This window comes from Canis aureus, chromosome 13, assembly GCF_053574225.1.
Source record: "Canis aureus isolate CA01 chromosome 13, VMU_Caureus_v.1.0, whole genome shotgun sequence".
Taxonomy (NCBI): Eukaryota; Metazoa; Chordata; class Mammalia; order Carnivora; family Canidae; genus Canis; species Canis aureus.
In genome coordinates, this window is record NC_135623.1 from 31,977,042 (window position 1) to 31,998,634 (window position 21,593).

Sequence of the window (21,593 nt, forward strand, 5' to 3'; positions counted from 1 at the left end):
GGTACCCCTTGATCCAAGTTTTCTTTTTTTTTTTTTTTTTTTTCAAGATTTTATTTATTTATTCATGAGAGACCCAGGCAGAGAGAGACGCAGGCTCCATGCAGGGAGCCTGACGTGGGACTCGATCCTGGGACTCCAGGATTACATCCTGGGCGGAGGGCAGCGCTAAACCACTAAACCACCCAGGCTGCCCCCAAGTTGTTTTTTTTTTTTTTTTTTTTAATTTTTTTTTTTTTTTTTTTTTATGATAGTCACAGAGAGAGAGAGAGAGGCAGAGACACAGGCAGAGGGAGAAGCAGGCTCCATGCACCGGGAGCCCGATGTGGGATTCGATCCCAGGTGTCCAGGATCGCGCCCTGGGCCAAAGACAGGCGCTAAACCGCTGCGCCACCCAGGGATCCCTGTTTTTTTTTTTTTTTTTTTTTTTTTTTTTTAATAAAGAATTTTTTTTTTTTAATTTTCTTACTTCTTTTTATTCCATGTTTTAAAATTGTATGTATTCTATATTCTCTCATTCATAACTAGGTTGGCTAGTAGTTTGTTCACAATATGGTTCTTTTAAAACTAGCTTTTAGTTTTTATGTTTTCAGGTGTATAATTTCTTCTTTAATCATTAGTAATTATTCCCTATTTTTCCCCATGGCTTAATTAGTGCTTTGTTTTTTTTTTTTTAACATTTTCAATCGAACAATTTGTTTTAATTCCTTTTTTATGGACATAAAATTTATAGCTTTGATTTTTTTAATACAGCTTTAGTTATATTCTATAGGTTTAAATATAGAATGTCCTTATTTAAACATCTTCTAGATTTTATAACATTTTAGTTTGATTTGCTTCTTTACTAGAAAATTGTTTAAGGAAGAATTTATTAATTTTATTTGGTAGGATATTTTGGTTTTCTAATTTTGATATTAAAAATTTCTAGTTTTCAGTTTCTTTAATCAGATGATAATATCTGGACAATATATTTTGAGATTTTGGGGGTTTTGTGGGTTTCTTGTAGTGGATTTTCTGGTCATGTTTGTTATTTTATGAGAATGTAAGGAGTATCTTTTTACATGTAGAGTTAAAGATATTTCAATGAGACCTAGCACATTTGTTGTTTCTTTCCTGTGTTTAGTTTTGATTATTATTTTCATCAGTATTATTTACCCACTGACTTTCTGTGCTAACAAAATGGATTGTTTCTTCACACTAGAGGTCTTCTAATGTTCTTTACTTCTATAGTTTTCTAATACTTGTTATTCTTAGTGTATAAATATTCCAAACTACTATAACTTCAAGTTTTTGACATAAATTCAACTTTTTTCTCTAAATTTATTGAGGAATATCTGACAAATATAACTATATATTTAAGGTACAATGTGATGATATGATACAGGTATATATTATGAAATGATTACCAGGATCAGAGTAATTAACACATCTATTATCTCATATAGTAAACTTTTTTTTTCTGTGATGTGAACACTTAAGATCTTCTTAGCAATGTTCAGGTATACTGTATTAACTGTAGTCACCATGCTGTACTTTAGATCCCAGAATTTATTCCTCCTATATTTGAAAATGTGTACCATTGAACCATGTCTCTCTATTTTTCCCTCCAACCACCATCCTATTCTATGTTTCTATGATCTTGGCTTTTTAATTTTTTTTTTTTTAGATTTAACATATAAGTGAAATCATACAGTATTTGTCTTTTTCTGTGTGGCTTTTTTCACTTAGCATAATGCCCATGGGGTTGCAAGTGGCAGGATTTCCTTTTTTTTAATGACTGGATAATATTTCATTGTATAAATGCCCTAATATCTTTATCCATTTCTCTGAAGGACATTTAAGTTTGTTTCCATTTCTTGACTATTGTGAATAACGTTGCAATGAACATGGGAATGGAGATATTTCTGAAATAGTTTTTTAATTTCCTTTGAATATGTTCACAGGAGTGGGATTGCTGGATACTAAGATAGTTTTAATTTTTTGAGGAAATTTCATGCTGTTTTTCATAATGGCTGTACCAATTAACATCACCACCAATCACATATAAAGATTCCTTTCATCCATATTCTTGGTTGTCTTCTCTTGACTTTTTAAGAATAGACATCTTAACAGGTTTGTATTGGCATCAAATTGTTTTCATTTGGATTTCCCTGATATTAATGATATTGAGAACCTTTTCATATTCCTGTTGGCCGTCTGTATGTTTCCTTTGGAAAAATATCTATTTGGGTCCTTTGCCCAACTCTTTAATTGTGTTATTTGCTTTCTTGCTATTGAATTATATAAGTTCTTTATGAAATTTGGATTTTAACCACCAAGTCAGATATGACTTGCAAATATTTTTCCTATTCCATATATTGCCTTTTCATTTTATTAATAGTTTCTTTCACTGTGCAGAAGCTCCTGAGTTTGATATACTCACTTATTTTAGCTTTTGTTGCCCTTGCTTTTGTCTTATTCAAAAAATTATTTGTAAGACCAATGTCAAGCATCATTTTTTCTATGATTTCTTTTAAGAATTTTATGGTTTTAAGTCTTATGTTCAAGTTGCCCATCTATCTTGAGTTAATTTTTGCCCGTGCTGTAAGAGTCCAGTTTTATTCTTCTACTTCTGAATACCAAATTTCCCAACACAATCTATTGAGAGACTATTATTTACCCATTGTGCATTCTCAGTAACCTTGTCAAAAATTAGTTCACTGTATATATGTGTTTATTTCTGTGAGTTTATTTTGTGCCTCTTGTCTATGTGCCTGTTTTTATGCCAGTACCATAGTGTTTTGATTTCTATACTTCATAATATAGAAGTGTGATGCCTCCAGCTTTGTTCTTTTTTTCTTAAAATTGCTTTGGTTATTCAGTCTTTTTTTAGTTCCTTATAAATTTTAGGGTAGTTTTTTCCATTTCTGTGAAAACTAAAACTGGAAGTTTGATAGGGATTGCATTAAGTATGTAGATTACTTTGGATAGTATAGATGTCTTCACAGAATTCTTCTAATCCAGGAACCACAGTATATCTTTTATTTGTGTCTTCTTTAATTTCATTCAGTGTCTTATAGTCTTCAGTATACAGGTTTTTCATCTCCTTGGTTAATTTATTCCTAAATATTTTATTGGCTTCGATGTAATTGTAAATGAGATAGCTTTTTAATTTCTCTTTTAGGTGGTTGTTAGTGTATAGAAATGCAACTTATTTTTATACGTTGATTTTGAATGCTGTAACTTTACTGAATTCATTTATTCTAACAGTTTTCTGAGGGCATGTTTAATAATTTCTATATATAATATGTCATTTGCACACAAAGATAATTTTATTCTTTCCTTCTGATTTGGATGCTTTTGTTTTGCTTGCCAATTGCTGAAACTATATTTTCAATACTACTTTGAAGTGCTGAGAGAGAGCATCCATGACTTGTTACTGTTCTCAGATTGAAAGTGATGTTAGCTATGGACTTGTTCTATACGGTCTTTATTATATTGAGGTACATTCCTCTCATACTTAATTTGTTGAAAGTTTTTATGATGAAAGATTTTAAATTTTGTTTATTAAAATGACTATGTGAATTTCACTCTTCATTTTGTTATTGTGTATTACAGATGATTTGTGTGTGTTGAACCATCCTTGTATCCCAGAGATATAACTCACTTAGTCATGGTGTCTGACCTTTTTAAGGTGCTCCTGAATTCAATTTACTAGTATTTTGTTAATGATTTTTTTATATCCATATACATCAGAGATACTAGGCCGTAATGTTCTTTTCTTTTAGTGTAATTATCTGTCTTCAGTATTAGTGTAATGTTTTCCTTGTAAATTAGTTTAGAAGTCTCCCTTCCTCTTTTATTTCCTGAAACATTTGAGATGGATTGGTATTAATTCTCCTTATGTTTCAAAAAATTCATCAGTGAAGCCATCTGATTTTCAACTTTTATTTTGGAGAGGGTTTTGATTACTAATTCATCCTCTTTACTTAAAATTGGTCTGTTAAAACAAAACATTTTTTTTTTATGATTCATTAAATCAGATTGTATGTTTCTAGGAATTTGTGTTTCTTCTAGGTTGTCCCATATGTTGTCATATAATTGTTTTTTATTTATTTATGAGAGTGAGAGAGGGGCAGAAACACAGGCAGAGGGAGAAGCAGGCTCCATTCAGGAAGCCCCATACAGGACTCAGTCCTGGGTCTCCAGGATCAGGTCCTGGGCCAAAGGCGGCGCTAAACTGCTGAGCCACCCAGGTTGCCCCAATATGTTGTCATATAATTGTTGATAGTAGTCTTTTAAAATCTTTGTATTTCCTAATAGCAATGGTTTCTATATCATATTTTTATGATATTGTAATGCCTCCTTTTTCTAGTTTTATTTGTCTTCTCTTTTTCTTGGTAAGTATAGGTAACCATTTGCCAATTTTATCCTTTCAAAATATCAACTCTGTTTAATTGATCTTTTTTATTGCTTTTAATCTCCAATTTATTTCCACTCTAGTCTTTATTTCCTTCCTTCTACTAACTGTGGAGTTAGTTTGTTCCTTTTTTTCTAATTCCTTGAGGTAATTAAGTTACCTGTTTATTGCTATGAACTTTCCTCTAAGAACTACTTTTACTGCATCCCATAAACTTGATTTTTTGTTTTATCATTTTCATTTGTCTTAAGGTTTTTTTCTTTTGCTCTCCTCTTTAATCCGTCTATTGTTCAGTAGCACATTTAATTGCTATGTATTTATTTGTAAGTTTTCCAACTTTCTTCTTATAATTGACTCCTAGTATCATATGTTGAAAAAAATGCTTCTTATGATTTCAGTTTTCTTACATTTGTTAAAACTTGTTTTGTGGCCTAACATATGATCTACACTGGAGAATGTGCCATATGCACTTGAAAAAGAATGTGTATTATTATTTTTTATTAAGTTTTAAATTTTAATTTCAGTAGATAGTGACTCAACAATTCTCTAGATCGTTACTCAATGATCGTGATAAGTGTACTCTTAATTCTTTTCACCTGTTTAACCCATCCCCTGCACACACACACCTCCCCTCTGATATGCTTTATTTTAAAAGAGTACCCTCAGTTAAAGTTACACACAGAAGAATTCCCTGGTTAAATCACATAAAAAGATACAATAAATACTACAAATTTAATAAGACTGAAATCATACTAAGTATACTTTTCTGACTACAATTGTGCAAAACTAAAGATCAACAATAAAACAAATCTGGAAAATCTACAATGTAAATATTAAATATTTAATGCACAAATATCATACAACACACTATTGCATAAGTAGTGGGCCAAATAAGAAATCAAATGGCAAATCAAAATATGTTTCAAAACAAAATAAAAAGAGAATGTTGTTTTTTGGTGGAATGCTCTATAAATGTCTCAGTCCATCCGGTCTAATGTGTGGTCAAGCTTCAATGTTTCCATGTTATTTTCCTGTCTGGATGATCTATCCATTGATTAAATAGAAATATTGAAGTTCCCGGCTATTTTTGTTACTCAAGTCTATTTCTCCACTTACTTTCCATATTAGGTTCTTCTGTGTTGGAGGCGTAAATATTTATAAATATTAAATACTCTTGTTGGATGGACACCTTTATCATTATATAATTTCCTTATTTGTCTCTTATTATAGTACTTGTCTTTATGTCTAATTTGTCTGATATAATTACTCCAGTTTTCCTTTGGTTTCCATTTGCAATGAACACATTTTTCAATTCTTTCACTTTCAGTCTTTGTGTGCTTACATCTGAAGTGAAACTCTTGTAGGCAGGAAATATTTGGTGTTTTTTAATCCTTTCAGCCATCCTATTTTTTTTAATTGGGTATGATAAATACGGACTTACTGCAATTATATTTATTGTTTTCCAGTTGTTTTATAATATCTTTCTTCCTTTTTTTCTTGTATTCTTCTAATTTGTTGATTTTCTTAGTTGGTAAACTTAGATTTTTGTATGTTTTGTGTACTTACTATATATTTTTGCTTTGTGGTTACCATGAGAACTACACAGACCATCTTAGAGTTATAACAGTGTATTTTAAGCTGTTAATAATTTATATTTAAATGCATTCTAACGATAAATTTTTATTCTCCCATTTAGGTTTTATATCAATTTACATTTTGCTTGTGTATCCATTAATAACTTGTGGTTACAGTTACTTTTACTATCTTTGTCTTTAAACCTTTATATTGATTTGTAAGTGATTGACCTATCCCCAGGCTGTCATTAGACCATTCTAAATTAACTATGTATTTGGCTTTATCAGTGAGGTTTATACTTTTATGTTTCCCTGCTACTGATTAGTGCTGATTTCAGTTTCAGAAGTCTCTTTATCATTTCCTGTAATGTTAGTCTAATGGTGATGAACTCCGTTAGCTTCTCCTTATTTGCTTATTTTACCCCTTTATTGTGATTGACAACTTTTTCCAGTAGTTTGGCTTTTTTTTTTTTCCTTTCAGCACTTTGAGTATATTGTGCCACTCTCTTCTGAACTAAAAACTTCTGCTAAAGAAAATCTGTCAAGTTGTTTTTCTCTTGCTGATTTTAAGATTCTCTGTTTGTGCTCAACATTTGACATTTAATTAAAATGTATCTTGGTCTTTGTATTTATCTTATTTGAAATACTATGGGCTTCCTGGACCTGATACCTGTTTTTCTTCTGCAGGTTAGGAAAGTGTTTAGCAATTATTTCTTCAAATAAGCTTTATGACCCTTTTCCTCTCCTCCTCCTTGGATCCCTATAATGTAATTATTGGTCCATCTGATGTTGTGATCTCCTTTAAGTTCTTTAAGCTATCTTCACTCATTTTCATTCTTTTTTCTTCTTCAATTTTTTTCTTTTTGAATTGGATTATTCCACTGCCCTGTCTTCAAGTTCACTGATCATTTCTACTCTTAAAACCCTCGTTGAATTTCTCAGTTATTATATCCCTCATCTCTGTGATTTCTGGTGGATACTTCCTTGTATTTTCTCTTTGTTGAAATTCTCATTTTGTTTATGCATTGTTCTCCTGATCTTGGTGAGCATTTTTATAACCATTATTTTGAACTATTTTTTTCAGGGAATTATTTACCTTCATTTCATCAGTGTTTTGTTGTTGTTGTTTTCATCCTAGGGTTTTATCTAATTTTTTCATTTGGAATATAACTGTTTCTTCATTTTCATTGACTCTCTGTACATTAAACATTCACCTTTCTTGGTCTTAAATTTGTAGCCCTCTATAGATTAACCTTATTGTTGAATTCTGTCCTTGCTCTTGGCTTTCTCTCAAGTCTTTGATTTTCCAAGCAACTTTTTTACTCTTGGTGGTTTCCATAGTTCAGTGTGTGCCAAAATATCTCAATGCAGCAAGGGTGAGCATCTCAGCATCTAAATGCAGGCTGATTGTAATTTAGCAGCAGCTTTTGAAGGATGCAAATATACCTCTTTCAGGGGAAGACTGGGAGATTAGCATTCTTTCTGCTCCATCAGGCTGAGCTCTGGGGGAGGCATGGAGGGAGCCAGTTAAGAACTGTTTCTTGGTTTGCTACTGTCTCACCGAACACAAACATGAGTCCTGTTGGCCACTGGGCACAAAAACTGGATGACAGACATGTGAACAAACTCCTTTCACACATGGAGATACATGCAATCTGAGGTGGGGCAGAGGGAGAGAACAAAATTGGTAAAAGCTGTCCCTCCCAGTTTCTGGGGGAAGACTATAGTCAGTGCCTAGATACGTGTTAAATGAGAAGCCTGTTCCTGAGTCTGAAGCTTTTAAGATTTGCAAATAGGCTTCTTCCATGAAAAATCTTAAGAGTTTCATTGTGCTGTTTCTGTGCTTTACACTAAAATGATAGCCAATTAAGAACGGTTTCTCTATTTGATACACTCCTGTGGGATCCATGAATACATCCCCCCTGGCCACTAGAGCCAGGTGATCAAGCAAGACATCCTCTGGTGGTCCTAGTAAAAGCCAGGATACCACGATGTGCATATGATCCTTTCTAGGAATAATGGCCATCTGGAGAGAGTGGCAGAGTCAAAGTATAAAGTGTGCATGTTGGCCTCCACTCTCTCTGCAAGATGTGTTTTATTTTTTAATGTGTTTTAAATTATAAGCATGTTCCTCAGGTTGCAGCTTTTAAGATCAGCAAAGAGGTTTCCTTCAAGGAAAGAGTGGGTATTTGCTGCCTCTCATTGAACCCTGGGGAAAAGCCAAGATGATTCCTTATGAGCTTTTTAAAAGTCTCTCTCTTCCTTTCCCTCCCCTTCTCACCGTCCACTTCCAGGCCCTCCCCTTCCTTCCTTTCTTTTTTTCCTTTAATTCCAATATAATTAACATAGAGTATTAAATTAGTTCCAGGTGTACAATATAGTTATTCAACAATTCTATACATTACTCAGCGCTCATTATGATAAATGTACCCTTAATCCACTTCACCTTTATTACCCATTTCTCTAATCACCTCTACTCTGTCACCCATCAGTTTGGTCTCCATATTTGAGAGTCTGGTTTTTGTCTATTTTTTCCCCCTCATTGTTCATTTATTTCCCAAATTTCATATATGAGTGAAATCATATGGTATTTCTCTTCCTCTGATTTATTTCACTTAATGTTATATGCTCTTGATCCATCCATTTTGCTGAAAATGGCAATATTTTTTTTACAACTACATAATATTCCATTATTCCATATATATATAGTGTGTGTGTATATAGCTTTTTATTTTGATGTAGTCACAATTGTTCATTTCTGCTTTTGTTTCCCTTGCTTTGGGGAACCTGTCTAGAGAAATGTTGCTATGGCCATACATACATACATACATACATATCATTTATTTAGTCACTCATCAGTCAGTGAATATTTGGTCTGCTTCCATAATTTGGCTATTGTAAATAATGCTGCTATAAACTTGGGGGTGCATGTATCCCTTTGGCTTAGTACTTTGGCATTCTTTGGGTAAATACTCAATAGTACAAGTGGTGGATTATAGGATAGTTCCATTAACTTTGAGGAAATGCCATACGGCTTTCCACAGTGTTTGCACAAGTTTGATTCTCACAAAACATGCAAGAGGGTTCCTTTTCCTCCACATCCTCACCAAAACCTGTTGTTTTTTGTGTTTTTTATTTTAGCCATTTTGAAAGGTGTGAGGTGTGATATGCCATTGTGATTCTGATTTGTGATTTTGAGGATTAGTGATGATGAGTATCTTTTCATGTATCTATTGGCCATCTGGATGTCTTTTTTGGATAAATATCTATTCCAGTCTTCTCATTTTTAAATTGGATTGTTTTAGGGGTGTTGAGTTTTGTAAGTTTCTTTATATATTTTGGACATTAACCCTTAATCATATATGTTATTTGCAAACACCTTCTTCTATTCAGTAGGTTGCTTTTTAGACTTGTTTATTGTTTCCTTTGCTATGCAGAAGCTTTTTATTTTGATGTAGTCACAATAGTTCATTTCTGCTTTTGTTTCCCTTGCTTTAGGGAACCTGCCTAGAAAAATGTTGCTATGGCCAAGGTCAGAAAAATTACTGCCTCTGCTACTTATAGGACTGTTATGGTTTCAGGTCTCACATTTAGGATTTATTTTTGTGTATGGTGTAAGTAAGTGGTCTAGTCTCATTCTTTTGCATGAAAATGTCCAGTTTTCCTAACACCATTTGTTGAACAGACTATTTTTTCTCTGTTGGATATTCTTTGCTGTTTTGTTGATGATTAATTAGCCATAGAACTGTGGGTTTATTTATGGATTTTCTATTCTGTTAATCTATTTTTGTGCCAGTGCCTTACTGTTTTGATTACTACAAATTTGTAATATGAATTGAGGTCCAGAATCATGATGCCTCCAGCTTTGCTCTTCTTTTCAAAGATTGGTTTGTCTATTTGAGTTTGTTTTTGTGGTTCTATACAAATTTTAGCATTGTTTGTTCTGGTTCTGTTAAAATTGGTGTTGTTATTGTGATAGGGATTGCATTAAATCTGTATTCCTTTGGGTAGTATAGACATTTTGGCAATGTTTGTCCTTCTAATCCATGAGCATGGAATATCTTTCCATTTCTTTCTATTGTCTTCAATTTCTTTCATCAATGCTTTATAATTTTCAGAGTGCAGATCTTTTACCTCCACGTAAGTTTATTCTTAGGTATTTTATTATTTTTGGTGCAATTAGAAATGGAGTGGTCTTCTCTTTCTACTGTTTCATTATTAGGATATAGAAATGCAACAGATTTCTATGTATTTTGTATTCTGTGAATGTCCTAAATTCATTTATCAATTCTAGTAGTTTTTTGGTGAGGTCTTTAGGGTCTTTTTTTAATAGATAGTATCACATCATCTGCCGAGAGTGAAAATTTTATTTCTTAGCAACTTGGGAGACTTTTATTCATTTAAATTTTCTTCTTGCTGTGGCTAGAATTCCATACTATGTTAAGTAAAAGTGGTAAGAGTGGACATCCTGGTCTTGTTCCTGACCATAGGAGAAAAGTTCTCAGTATATTTTCATGACTGATATGATGTTAGCTGTGGATTTTTCATATATAACCTCTATTATGTTGAGGAACATTCCCTCTAAACCTTCTTTGTTGAGGGTTTTTATCATGTGTGGATTTGTAGAATATTTTTTCTTCATCTATGAAATAATCATACGGATCTTATCCTTTCTTTTGTTGATGTGGCATATTAATTTGTGAGTATTGAACCACCCTGCACCCCAGGAATAAATTCCACTTAGTTGTGATGAACAATTTTTTAATATATTGTTGGATTTGGTTTGCTTATATTTTGTTGAGTATTTTTGCATCTATGTTCATCAGAGATATTGACTGGTAGTTCTTTTTTGCAGTATGTTTATTTTTGATATCAGAGTAATGCTGGTCTCATAGAATGAATTTGGAAGTTTTTGTTTCTTTTCTATATTTTGGAATGGCTGGAGAATAGGTATTAACTCTAAATGTTTGGTAGATTTCACCTGTGAATACATCTAGTCCTGGATTTCTATTTGTTGGGAGTGTTCTGATTACTGATTCAATATCATTACTGATAATTGGTCTGTTCACTTTCTTTAGTTCTTGTTAATTCAGTTTTGGGAAATTACATGTTTCTAGGAATTTATCCATTTCTTCTAGGTTGTCCACTTTTATTAGCATGTGATTTTTACAATATTCTCTTACAACACTCTATTTCTATGGTGTCAGTTATTTCTTCTCTGTCATTTCTGATTTTGATTCCCCCCCCCTTTTTTTTTTTTGATAGGTCTGACTAAAGTTTCCAATTTTATTGATCTTTTTGAAGAACCACCTTCTTGTTTCACTTATTTGTCCTAAAGTGTTTTTAGCCTATATTTCATGTATTTCTGCTCTGGTCTTTATTATTTCCTTCCTCCTACTGGTTTTGGGTTTTGTTTGTTCATTTTCTAGCTCCCTTAGGTGTAAAGTTTGATTGTTCATTTGAGATTTTTCTTTCTTTTTGAGGTAAGCCTCTGTTGCTATAAAGTTCCCCCTTAACACAACCTTTCCTGCATCCCAAAGATTTTGGACAATTGCGTTTTAATTTTCATGTGTCTTCATATATTTTTTTTATTTCTTCTTTGAGTCCTTGATTGACCCATTCGTTGTCTACTAGCATGCTATTTTACCTCCATGCAATTGTCTTCTTTTCAGATTTTTTCTTGGGTTGATTTCTAATTTCATATTGCTATTGGGAAAGATACATGATATGACTTCAATCTTTTTGAATTTGATGAGACTTGTTTTGTGGCCTAACATGTGATCCACTTTGGAGATTTTGAAAAGAATGTATATTTTTCCTTTTTAGGATAAATGTTCTGCATAGATCCATCTGGTCCAATATGTCATTCAAAGCTACAGTTTTGTCATTGATTTTCTGGATAATCTATCTATTGATGGAAGTGGGGTGTTAAAGTCTCCTACTCTTACTATATTACTCTCAATTACTTTATGTTTGTTAACAGGTGCTTTATGTATTTGGGTATTCCCATGTTGAGTAATGAATATTTACAATTGCTGTATGTTCTTGGTGGATTTTTTACTTTGGGATTATGTAGGGTATGTAGGTCTCTTGTTACAGTCTTTGTTTTAAAGTCTCTTTTGTCTGATACAAGTATCTTTACCCTGGCTTTCTTTTCACTTCCATTTACATGATAAATGCTTTTCTTTTTTTTTTTTTTAATTTTTTATTGGTGTTCAATTTACTAACATACAGAATAACCCCCAGTGCCTGTCACCCATTCACTCCCACCCCCGGCCCTCCTCCCCTTCCACCACCCCTAGTTCGTTTCCCAGAGTTAGCAGTCTTTACGTTCTGTCTCCCTTTCTGATATTTCCCACACATTTCTTCTCCCTTCCCTTATATTCCCTTTCACTATTATTTATATTCCCCAAATGAATGAGAACATATAATGTTTGTCCTTCTCCGACTGACTCACTTCACTCAGCATAATACCCTCCAGTTCCATCCACGTTGAAGCAAATGGTGGGTATTTGTCATTTCTAATAGCTGAGGAATATTCCATTGTATACATAAACCACATCTTCTTTATCCATTCATCTTTCGTTGGACACCGAGGCTCCTTCCACAGTTTGGCTATCGTGGCCATTGCTGCTATAAACATCGGGGTGCAGGTGTCCCGGCGTTTCACTGCATCTGTATCTTTGGGGTAAATCCCCAATAGTGCAATTGCTGGGTCGTAGGGCAGGTCTATTTTTAACTCTTTTCCATCCCTTCACTTTTAATCTTCATGTATCGTTAGGTCTGCAATAAGTCTCTTGTACATGGTATATAGGTGGGTCTTACTTTTTAAATCCATTCTGTCACCCTGTCTTTTGATTGGAGTGTTTAGTGTATTTACATTCAAAGTAATTATTGATATATATGTATTTACAGATATTTTCTTATTTTTTATGGTTGTTTTTATACTCCTCTGTTTCTTCTCTTGCTTTTTCTCTCATGGTTTGCTCGCTTTCTTTAGGATATACTGAAATTCCTTTCTGTTTATTTTTTTCATATGTATTGTCAGTTTTTGTTTTGTGGTTACCATTATGTTTATATACAGTATTCTTATGCATATAGCAGTCCATGTTAATTCGGTGGTTGCTTAAGTTTGAACCTACTCTTCACATCTTTGTCATCCATGTTTCAGGTATATGGTGTCATACTCTAGATCTTTTTATTTTATGCATCCCTGGACTGATTTTTATAGATATATTTAATTTTACTACTTTTGTGCTTCCTCCTTTTCTTCCTCCTTTCCACTCAAAGTCTCTTTAACATTCCTTGTACAGCTGGTTTAGTAATCATGAATTCCTTCAACTATCATTTGGGAAAGTCTATCTGTCCTATTCTGTGTGATAGCCTTGTTGGATACTGTTCTTAGCTGTTTTTTTCCCCTTCCCTTTCTGCAGTTTGAATATATCATGCCACTCACTCTGGCCTGCCAAGTTTCTGCTGAAAAATCATCTGGTAGCTTTACAGGATTCCCCCTGTATGTAACTGTTCTTTTATTTTTCTCTTGCTGCTTTTAAAATTTTCTCTTTATTGCAACTTTTTTGGCATTTTAACTAGTATGTGTATTGTTGTGGACCAGTCTGGGATAATTTTGTGGGGTTCTCTCTCTGCCTCCTGGATGTGGATTTCTGTTTTCTTCCCCAGATTCAGGAAATTTTCAGCTATTTATTCAAATAAATTTTCTGCCTCCTTTCTTCTTTCTACTCTTTCTGGGATCCATATAATGCAAATGTTACCACATATAATGGTGTCACTAAATTCCCAAAGTCTATTTTCATTTTTATCATTTTTTTCTCACTCCTGTTCAACTCAATTGCGTCACCTTGTCTTTCAGAACCTTGATCCTTTCTTCTGCTTTCTCTAGTATATTATTTATTCCATCTAATGTACTTTTAATTTCAGTTATTAACTTCATCTCTCGTTCTTATTTATGTTTTCTATCTCTTTGTCGAGGGTCTCACTGAGGTCTTCCATTTTTTTCTCAAGTATAGTGAGTATCTTTATGACCATTGCTTTTATTTTTTTTTTATTTTATTTATTTTATTTATTTTTATTTTTATTTTTTATTTTATTTTATTTTTTTTATTTTTAATGACCATTGCTTTTAAATACTCTAGCAGGCATATTGCTTATCTCTGTTTTATTTAGCTCTCTTGATAGGATTTTGCCATGTTCTTTCATTTGGGGTATATTCTCCTGTCTCCTTGCTTTGTCTAATGCTCTGAGGCTGAGTTACATTTGCCTTCAGTCCAGTCCTATGCAGTGACTCTTTGCCTGTTTTGGGTAGGGTTCAGTCCCTGTGTTGTTAGTAGACCAGAATGGGATCTCATTGGGCTTGAAGTGAGTCAGATGAGGTACTTGCAAGAGATGCAGTTGCACCAAAATGTAGGGCACTTTTCCTGTGTTGTTCCCTGAAAAGCTTTCATTGGTGGGAGAGGCCTCCTATTAGACCAGATATCTGCTTCCAGCCCACTGCTTGGGTCATAGTTGGTTCATGTGTGGTTATCTTTTCCCTTCCCTAGGTCAGGAGTCACTTTAGAGTGCCAGACTCACCCTGTCATGGTTGCTTGAACACTGCCAGACTTGTGGCACTGCTTGGATGGACTCTGGCCAAGGAGTATTTGTAGGGGCACTTCCACAGGAAAAATCAGGGACACCCAGTGTTAGAAAGGTTGTTCAGGTCTGCTTTAGGAGGGGACCTGGAGCTGCTTTAGGAAACTTTTGTAGGGCTGGAGGGGATGAATTTGCAACAGAGTAAGGGGGCAAGATGAGTGGTGCCAGTGAGGCCCACTTTGGAAGGTGACCTGTAACCACTCAAACTAACCCCACTGGATTGGAAGGAACAAATTAGCATAAGTGTGCAGGATTGGGTTCTGCTGTTATCAAACTAAGTAAAGAGTGTTGGCATTGAACTGGTTTTTGCAGGTGTCCGTATATCTTGGCCACTGGACAGGGATGGGAAATAACACTAGCCAGATCCTTTGTTCCTGGAGAAGTCTCTCAGCAATCTCTTCCAGCACATGCTCTGAGATTAGTTAACAAATATCCCTCCTGTATACCTCAGTTATTTTTCAAACTACTGCTTGTATGCTTTACTTCTGAGGGCTGTTTATTATGTTGTCTCTTTAAGGGTGGGGACTCAGTTTCCTCTTGTCCTCTTGGCTCTCCCAGACTAAGCTTGCTAGTTTCTAAAGTTCCAGGTGTTAAGCCCAGCTGAATATAAGAACTCACAAAATTAGGTCTGGTTTTCAAGCCAAACATTATGAGGGTTTGTTTTCCTTGTTGGGTTCCCCATGCCTGGTGTCCTGGTGTGAAGGTCTGTTTCTCTCCACCCTCTGCATCCATGGAATTCCTCCTTCATAAGGACAGTCCCTTAAGTTCCTTTAGCTCCTGACAGCATCTCAGCCCTTCCTACTCCCCTGATCTAGCCTCTTTTGTACATTTAGGGTGTCTGTTCCACCCGTCTTTGGGTAGTTTTCTGGGTTATTTACAGTGATGTGAGTGCTATGTAAATGTATCCATGGGATGAGGTGAGCTTAGGATTCTCCAACTCCACCATCTCCCTAAAAGGTGTTTCTTAGTTCACTGTAATATTATGGTTTCATGGACACAATCCACATCAGCTTTCAGAGTTAGATGTTTTGAGGTTCATCTCTCAAGTGGGAGCCTTAAAAACTGGAGAACCAGATGGTGGGATCCAAATCTTTTATTGCTCAAGAAGAAGTTGGGAGTTATATATTTCCTCCTGAGTATGTGTGTCAGCCTCTTCTAACCATTTCAATATGGGTTTCTCGTATTCATTTGATGTATAGCAGAGGCTCAGCTAGTTTGGATTTCTTTCAGAGGTAATTGTTCCATATGTAGTGACAGATTCAGTGTGTTTGGAGGAGGTGATTTAAGGAGCCTCCAATATTGCCACGTTGAAGTGGAACCCACTTATCTTCCTTCTCATTTTCTCTTCTTTGACTGGATAATATCAAAAGAACTATCTTCAGTTTTGGAGATTCTTTCCTTTGCCTCATAAAGCCTGCTGTTGAAGTTCTGTATTATGTTTTTAATTTCATTTATTGTATTCTTCATATCCAGAATTTTTTAAATGATTTGTTTATTAAACTTCTAATCTTGTTCATGCATTGTTTTCCTGTTTATTGAGTTGTCTTTATTATCTTGAATTTCACTGAATTTCCTTAAAATAATTATTTTGAATTCTTCTTTCAGGCAATTACTGGGTTGCCTTTTTTTTTTTTTTTTTTTGGTGTTTAGTTACTAAAAATTGTTTTGCTTGGTAGTATCATATTTCCCTGTTTTCATTCCATGTTTCTAATAGTTTTGCATTTATGTCTGTACATTTGAGGATGTGTTACTTCTTGTCTTTTCAGACTGTCTTCAGACCTACCTAAAGGTGGCTGTGAGGGCGCCAGTCATGTGAAGTGCAGCATCTTGATTCCTAGAAGGACAGTTGGTAAGTCTGTGTATTGTTACTTGAGGTAACATCAGCAAGATGTTAAGATCACAGATCTTCTGTGGTCAAGAATGTGAAAGTCCTGTGGGTAGCACTGCTGGCTACTACTATTGAAGGTCCTCAGAAGTGAAGGCTTCTGGTATCTTGTTCTCCATTTTTCCTTTGGGAGAAAGTCTGGCCGATGGAATTACTTTTGGGACCTAAAGATATGGCATCCTTGCACTCACATTAGCAGTAGAAACAGGATCCAATTAGACACACACAGAGAATACCAAAGCTTCTCAGTTTTGGAGCACAGATCCACTACTGCCAGTATCTGAAGTGTGAGAGTGTACAGATCTCCTGTGGAACTAGGTTCTGTCTATGGGGCTCAATGCAGTGACTGAGGCCCTGGGGACAAAAAGAACAGAAATATTAGGTCTGAGATGACAGGGTGCAGCAGTGGCACACCCTGGGGATAGTGAGTTAAAGTCTGAACTCTTGCCCCAGGAGACAGGGCACAGAGAAGGAGCAATGCAGCCTGGTGATGGTGGAAGGAAGCCTTGACTTAGGACCAAGCGTGGGATGTAGAGCAGTGGAAGTTTAGGCTGGTAACAACCTATGAAAGTGAAAATTTGGGATTTGGGGTTGAGTGCAGAATAGCAACATCAGCAGCTGTCATCTCATGGATAGTTACCTGATAGTGGAGTGGAGCACAGTAGCAACTAGGGCACCTGGGAGCAGGTCTCATGTAGCCACAGCTCCATCCAGGGAAGAGACATACCAACAAAGACTCTGTAGCACTGTCAGCTGGGTTCATTGTTGATAAAAACTGTGGGGTTCCTCAGTAGCAAAGGTTTCAAGTGCCCATGGCCCTGAGGCTTGCTGGGGATTCTACTGGTCTCCTTCTCCCCATAAGGTAAAAATCCCTCTGAGAGGATCCTTCTTAGAATTGAGCTGCTCTGGCCTAGGGAATGGATGACACATGTAAAATGTTTCCTATGCTTCTTTATGTGGCCATTTTCAGGTTTGAGATTAAAAAAATTACTGTTGATGCTTTTAGTCCAAAGGTTTTCAGAGCTATTTTCATCAGTTTTTGGTTGGTTGTTTATTGTATTTATGGGGAAGACAAGTGTTGGGACCTCCTAGCCCTCCATCTGCTCAAAATTGACTCTATTTTATAGATTCCTGACCCCTTCTTTGTTTTAAATAGCATTATAATATATTGCACTTATTTTTTTTTAATCTCTGAGCCACTTAGTTTGATAGATATTTTACAGAATTGAATTTTGCTTTTTTAAATCTCCAAAGGGAAATCTTTCTCTCATCTCTCTCCCCTACCTCTCCCCAATTTTAAAGAGTTCAGTTGAGTTCATTTACAGTTTTATTTGTATTAGTTCTGAAATACTTTTACAAATATACATTTTCTCTATTTTAAGATTTTTATGACATAGAAATATTAAATTTTTTTTCAAAGGTTAGAAAAAAGATTGGTAGCCAAGAGAAAGACATTCTTTCCTTTATCTGGTGAGTATTTACTGAATATAAATTATGTGCTCAGTACTCTTTACTGAACAAATGTGGAAAAATCCTTTTGTGGAGGAGCTCACATTTTCTTAGTAGGGCTAAAATTAAACCTAGTGAATAAATAAACTATGTAGTTAGCTTGTGGATAATATATGGTATGAAATACAAATAGATTATAGTAAGAGAAAATCTTGAAGATTTTTTGAATGAATGAGTTAGGGTTTCAGTTTTAAATAGGAGGGTCCAGGTAGACTTCATTGAAAAGATGACATTTGCACAAAAATGTGAATGGGATGAGAAGTTAGCTGTATAGCCATTAAGGGAAGGGCATTCCAAGCAGAGGGATTCCAGTATTGCCAATGATTCTTCTGAAGAAGGCAAGTGAAGATGGGTAAAAATATAGATGGAACTTTGAGGTGGAATGTGCATGCCCAGTTTTATTAGAAGAATGGAATATGAACATATCCTTTGAGGATGAGTTGAAGACATATGCAGGTTGGCAAAATATGGGAGAGTCATTGTGGGAAAAGCAAAGAGTACAAACTAGAGAGGAGTAAGAGTTGTGTTCAGGAACCACTAGGCTGACAAGAGAATGGATGTTATTCATTTTCAGTAGAGTCATTCAGGGAAAATAGGCAATTTTCTGTGAAACGCTGTTTGGACTAGATGTGGTTGTTGTTTGTTCATACTATATGCCAGCCTTTTCTAGGCTGCTTTATATATTTCAATACTATTGCAAAAATTATTAATTTTAAGTATGAGGTTTTTTGGACTCAAACAGAATAAACTATACAATGTTAAAATGTAGCCAACATCCAAGCTATCATTAGAAGATGGGATTGCTTTGGAGAAGGAATAAACAACAACAACAAAAATACATACTGGTTAATCTTTAGGTGATGGTTTTATTTTATAAGGTAAAAACTCAAAAGAGCCATTCTGATGAAAAGTGATAATTTATACCCAATAGGCACAAAGGCAAGTGTGCCAACAGGTACTGGACCTGGAAATAGGGGACAGGCAAGGAGTAGAAGCAAGTCATTTCTTTCTCAGTTGTTTTTATCATTAGGGTTTCAGATTTTATAATGGTTAACAATATATACTTTGTGAAATGAAATGTTTAGACATCTTTCAGTCACTTATTTTTGTATTGTAGTATGAAAAAAAACAGTTGTTACAAAGTGTGTTTATGTGTAATTCCTCCTTTTTCATTCACTCTTTGCTAATATATTATTTTCACTAAGGCACAGCATTAATGTGAAAATCCAAGATACTTTATTTGTGGATTTTTTTAGGGTTGATATTATACTTGCAGATGAAAATGCTTTCAAAATTATTTATTTCAAACATTATCTTTGTGCGTTTTCTCATGCATACAATTTCTCATGTTGTAAATGCCATTACAGATACCTTGCAGTGGCTATAAAGCATTTTGAATGGCATCTTAAAAGTAATACCAAATATAAGTGATATAATTGAATAAAATTTAATATTGTGGGAGTTTAGTATTTTGTAGTGGGAATGTGATAATATTCTAATCATTCACTCTTGTTGAAAGCAATTCTGATTGAGATAACAAATCATGTATCATTTGGTCTGTAATATTAATGACTCATCCTTGAATTTTTATATCATTATCAATAACCACACATACTATTTATGTGGTACAGTGATGTTTCAGTTTTCACAGCTAGGTTTTTAATTTTTTATGTCGATATAGTGGCATATTTTATAGAGATGCTTCAACAACTATCTAGACATATTGTAGGCTGATAAATAGAAATTATCTTAAATTCATTTGCAATGAAATTGAATAGCTGACCCGAGGGCTTAGGTTAAGAGAGGCAAGTGAATGTATTGTACAACATCATTTTTTATTTCTTTTGGGTTTGATTTTTCTCTGTGATTTGTAATGAAATAGATTAATGGGCCCAATTCTATTACTGATTAAATGGATTTGACTGGGACCTTTAACAGAAAAGGCACAATAGCAGTCAGCTTCAGATCAAAAGCTTTAAAATAAAAATGAAGGACTATTTCAGGGAGAAAAAGAACTAGGCAGTAATATAGAGGGAGACTTATTTAAATTCAAATGGATCATTTGATTAAATGCAAGGATCACACTGCTACATGTTGTTAATAAGCTGGCATATACAAACTAGGTACTATTAAATTATGAAAATACTTCATGTGCAGACCAATTTTTTCCATTTTTCAAATATGTTTTGAATAGTTACTATGTACCAAGCATTATTAACTTTTGTTACAAATTGAATTGTGTCCTCCCCATAAAAGTTATGTTGAAGTCCAAACTTAACTTACCCGTGGAGTATGGCCTTATTTGAAAATAGGGTATTTGCAGATAATGCCAAGTTAAGATGAGATCAGTAGGGTAGCCTCTGATTCAAAATGACTGTTGTCCTTGTAAGAAGAGAAAAATTTGAATATGGATTCAAACAAAGGAGAAAATGGCCCATGTAAAGACAGAAAAGACCAGAAGAAAACCATGTGACAACAGAGGCAGAGGTTATAGTAATGCAGCTGTGAATCCAGCAAGTCTAAGGATGGGTGGCCATCACCAGAAGTTAGGAAAGGAAGGAGTTCTCCCTTAAACATTTCAGGGAAAGTATGGCCCTACTGACCCCTTGATTTTGGAATTCTTGTTTTCAGAACTATGAGAAAATAAACTTCTGTACTTTTAAGCCATCCATTTTGTGGTACTTAGGCATAGCAGCCCTAAAAATACAGAATTATGCATTCTAATATTAAAATATAGGCTATATATTTTAATAGGCTCTGGAAAAAGCTAAATGATGTGATCAATTTGTGAAATAAACTGTTACAATGTCTCATTCAGATATAATTATATATACATACAAGCATCACTAAAGTAAGACATTTTACTAGTGACGCAAGACTCAATCACAATAAAGACATTTAAGGAACTTAAAAAGGGAAGACATATACCTCTACCCCCAAAAAAGTCTATAAAATAATTTTTCCAGTCCATGACACTGGTATAGATATGATGCCCTAATAATTTCTGGTGAAGAAGAGACTTCATTTGATTGGAAATACTTCAGGGAAGAGGCATGAGATTAGGATAGTTTGGATTTGATAGTTTGAAATACAAATTTAGAGGGAAGGTCTTGAATAGGTAACCATGTGGACAGAACCACAGAAATGAAAAGCACATGAGAGTGGGATATTCAACACCCATGCTCTTGTCTATGCTAAAATTCTTCAGTAGTGGCAGTTGTGATATTGAAACCGTATATTTCTACTTCTTTCTAATGCACTCAGCCTCTGAAGCAACTGGGAGGGGTTTCTACAAACTTCATCCTCTGGACAGACAAGGTAAGAGTTAAAAGGGAAAAAAACAAGGAGTCAAATACTTCACCTTGAATGTCTGTAAACTTATAAACTTTCACTTTCAAGAAACTCATACTTGAGACAAAAGTGTATTTGTTTTCCTTTCCCTTCTGCAAAGCTTTCATTCAAATATGAAGAGCCAGACCCTGTTAGAATTTAAGCCAAGCATTGGTATTTTAGCATAGGAAACCGAGGTTTAGACTGATTATCATATGGGAAGAGAGATCACAAAGGAATGTAGCTAGAC

The 21,593-nt window shown here is 34.5% G+C and overlaps 1 protein-coding gene across 1 annotated transcript in view; it reads left to right on the forward strand.

Moving 5' to 3' along the window:
• Positions 1–21,386, forward strand: part of LOC144282257 (uncharacterized) — a 147,404-nt gene extending 126,018 nt beyond the window's left edge. Inside the window, exons 4-6 of the mRNA XM_077845674.1 lie at positions 16,386–16,468; positions 17,925–17,974; positions 21,278–21,386. Of these exons, the coding sequence (XP_077701800.1) occupies positions 16,386–16,468; positions 17,925–17,929 (88 nt within the window). The 3' untranslated portion in view covers positions 17,930–17,974; positions 21,278–21,386. The remainder of the gene's footprint in view (positions 1–16,385; positions 16,469–17,924; positions 17,975–21,277) is intronic.
• Positions 21,387–21,593: the final 207 nt, after the last annotated feature.